The sequence below is a fragment of the Penaeus japonicus genome, unplaced genomic scaffold (genome assembly GCF_977035675.1).
Source record: "Penaeus japonicus unplaced genomic scaffold, GWHDUDI00000001_assembly GWHDUDI00000023, whole genome shotgun sequence".
In the NCBI taxonomy this organism is placed as follows: domain Eukaryota; kingdom Metazoa; phylum Arthropoda; class Malacostraca; order Decapoda; family Penaeidae; genus Penaeus; species Penaeus japonicus.
The window spans coordinates 11,159,318-11,161,362 of NW_028234425.1; the positions used below are offsets into that span (position 1 = coordinate 11,159,318).

Here is a 2,045-nt window from a genome sequence, read left to right on the forward strand (position 1 = left end):
AGCCATCGAGTCTGACATGCATGTAATATTTTGTGAGGCTTTAACTCGTGTAGCGCCTGAAATCGTTTGAATGTATGCTTTCTTTTTGGCACTGTGGGAAAAATGATTATATATATTGCGGATTAAATCCTCACAATTCCTCGGGAGAGTTTTTGCTGCCTCTGAAGCACATAAATGTAAAGAATGGCAGATACATTTAAAAATGGTGATTCCAGAAAATGTTTGCTTGAGCCTGCTGCACAGCGAATTATTTTCTCCCATTATGTTACTAGCTCCATCAGCTGCAAAACCTACAAAGTTGGTAAGAGGAATATTATTATTTTTCAAGATTCTCAATAAATTTTGGTATAGAGATTCACCTGTAGACCCAGTTAAATCCGGATTGTCGCCATAAACATCCACGAGATCAAGGAGGCGTGTCTTCATAGCCCCCTCTTCTGCGTCAAAGAACTTTACAATAATTGCAAGACATTTTTGTGTGCTGACATCTGTAGTTTCATCTATTATGATAGAGAATCTATATTTTCTTAGTTTTTTGTATTAGACCATCAGTTATAAAATTACCAACCTTTTTCACAAAGTCACTGCATTTGCTTCTTTTAACATGCATGGCCTGTGCAATGGCAGAATCCGGGAACATGGTCTTAAAGAGGTCAGTCATATGGTCGGCAATCAGAAACGGCAGGTTGTGTTCAGCAATGAAACTTATCATTAAGATGGTCGATATCTTTATTTGCTGCAGTAAATCGGGTCCTTCAGCATGGGCATCATCCTTCATCGAGTCAGCATCACTAGATGTGCTGGCAGCGTGAATCTGGGTCTCCTGAAAGAAAAAAAAAAAGTAATATAATATAAAGAAGTATACTAAACTGTCTGATTGCAGACAATATAAATTACATTCAAATTAATAGAATGCCAAAAAATGGTTCGTCAATACGTAATATAGATTGTGTAAGATGTGAAATATTTTATATAAATGCAGGATATGTTAATAAATATACAGGTTACAAACTGAATCATCAATATTTTTAGAGCTTAACGTAATTTCTTTATCGGTTTACTTTCAATTATTCTCATATATAATAAAAAATCTAGTATCAACATCTTTGGACTCCTAGCTTATATGATCCTGTATGCAATATAGGAAATTATATAAATTAAGCATTTACAACAATTATAATGTTTTAGGAATATCATAAAATATGAAAGTTAAGGAATATAGTATAAAAATAGCTTACCATGTGCCTTCTAATAGTTGTAAGACTTGCTGCAAATGTCTTCTGACACTTATTGCAGAAGGCCTTCGTCGGCTCTCCATCCACCTTGGATAGCCAAGGCTGAAACTCTTTATTCTGCAGCCACTCGTCTCGAATTTTTCGCTTACTAGCCATAGCATCCTACAAAAACATTTAGATATTGAGCAATAATTTACGAATTTTTGTAATTTTATTTCAAATAGTTTCGGGTGATTAACCATTTTCTCTGAAAGACTATTACACTGCACATTTTCTTTGGCAAGTTAAAGAATAACTAAAGTATTTCAGAAAGCATCTAAAAATATAAAAAAAACAATGCTAATATTCTGATATCTGAGAGCAACACTTACCGAAATCTGAGAAAAAGATGAAGTTGATTATTCAATTAATGGTTGTCGAGAGCTCAGAAAACTGGGGTCAATGTGTCTTCTTGAAAAACAGCAAAAGAAGTGACACTCTTTTCTTCCGGTTTGAATCAGCTGTCAAATTGCGACAGTGCTTTGGTTCTAAATTGTAACATATGTTTTTTTTATTGTATTTTCAATGATGAATGCAAACAAAAATACCTCCAAATGTTTTTATTGGCAAAATTATCATTCAATCATCTCATTTAACCAGATTTGCAAATGTAGAATTTTATTCTACGTTTTATGGATCCCTCCACGTCATTATCCATGGCTATTTTTTCAGGCTTTTATGTTGGAATCGTTTGATATAACTACTATGTTGCCATTTAATATGAATACAATTTTTATTTTTTCATCATTAAAAACGTCGAATAAAGCACTG

At 33.4% G+C, this 2,045-nt stretch overlaps 1 protein-coding gene across 1 annotated transcript in view; it reads right to left on the reverse strand.

Moving 5' to 3' along the window:
• Positions 1-331: 331 nt before the first annotated feature.
• The window catches only part of LOC147469165 (uncharacterized), a 1,813-nt gene continuing 99 nt past the window's right edge, over positions 332-2,045 (reverse strand). Inside the window, exons 1-3 of the mRNA XM_086550112.1 lie at positions 1,607-2,045; positions 1,239-1,397; positions 332-823 (exon numbers count right to left, since the gene is read on the reverse strand). The exon at positions 1,607-2,045 is cut by the window's right edge and continues 99 nt beyond it. Coding sequence (XP_086406238.1) covers positions 518-823; positions 1,239-1,391 — 459 coding nt within the window. The 5' untranslated portion in view covers positions 1,392-1,397; positions 1,607-2,045 and the 3' untranslated portion in view covers positions 332-517. The remainder of the gene's footprint in view (positions 824-1,238; positions 1,398-1,606) is intronic.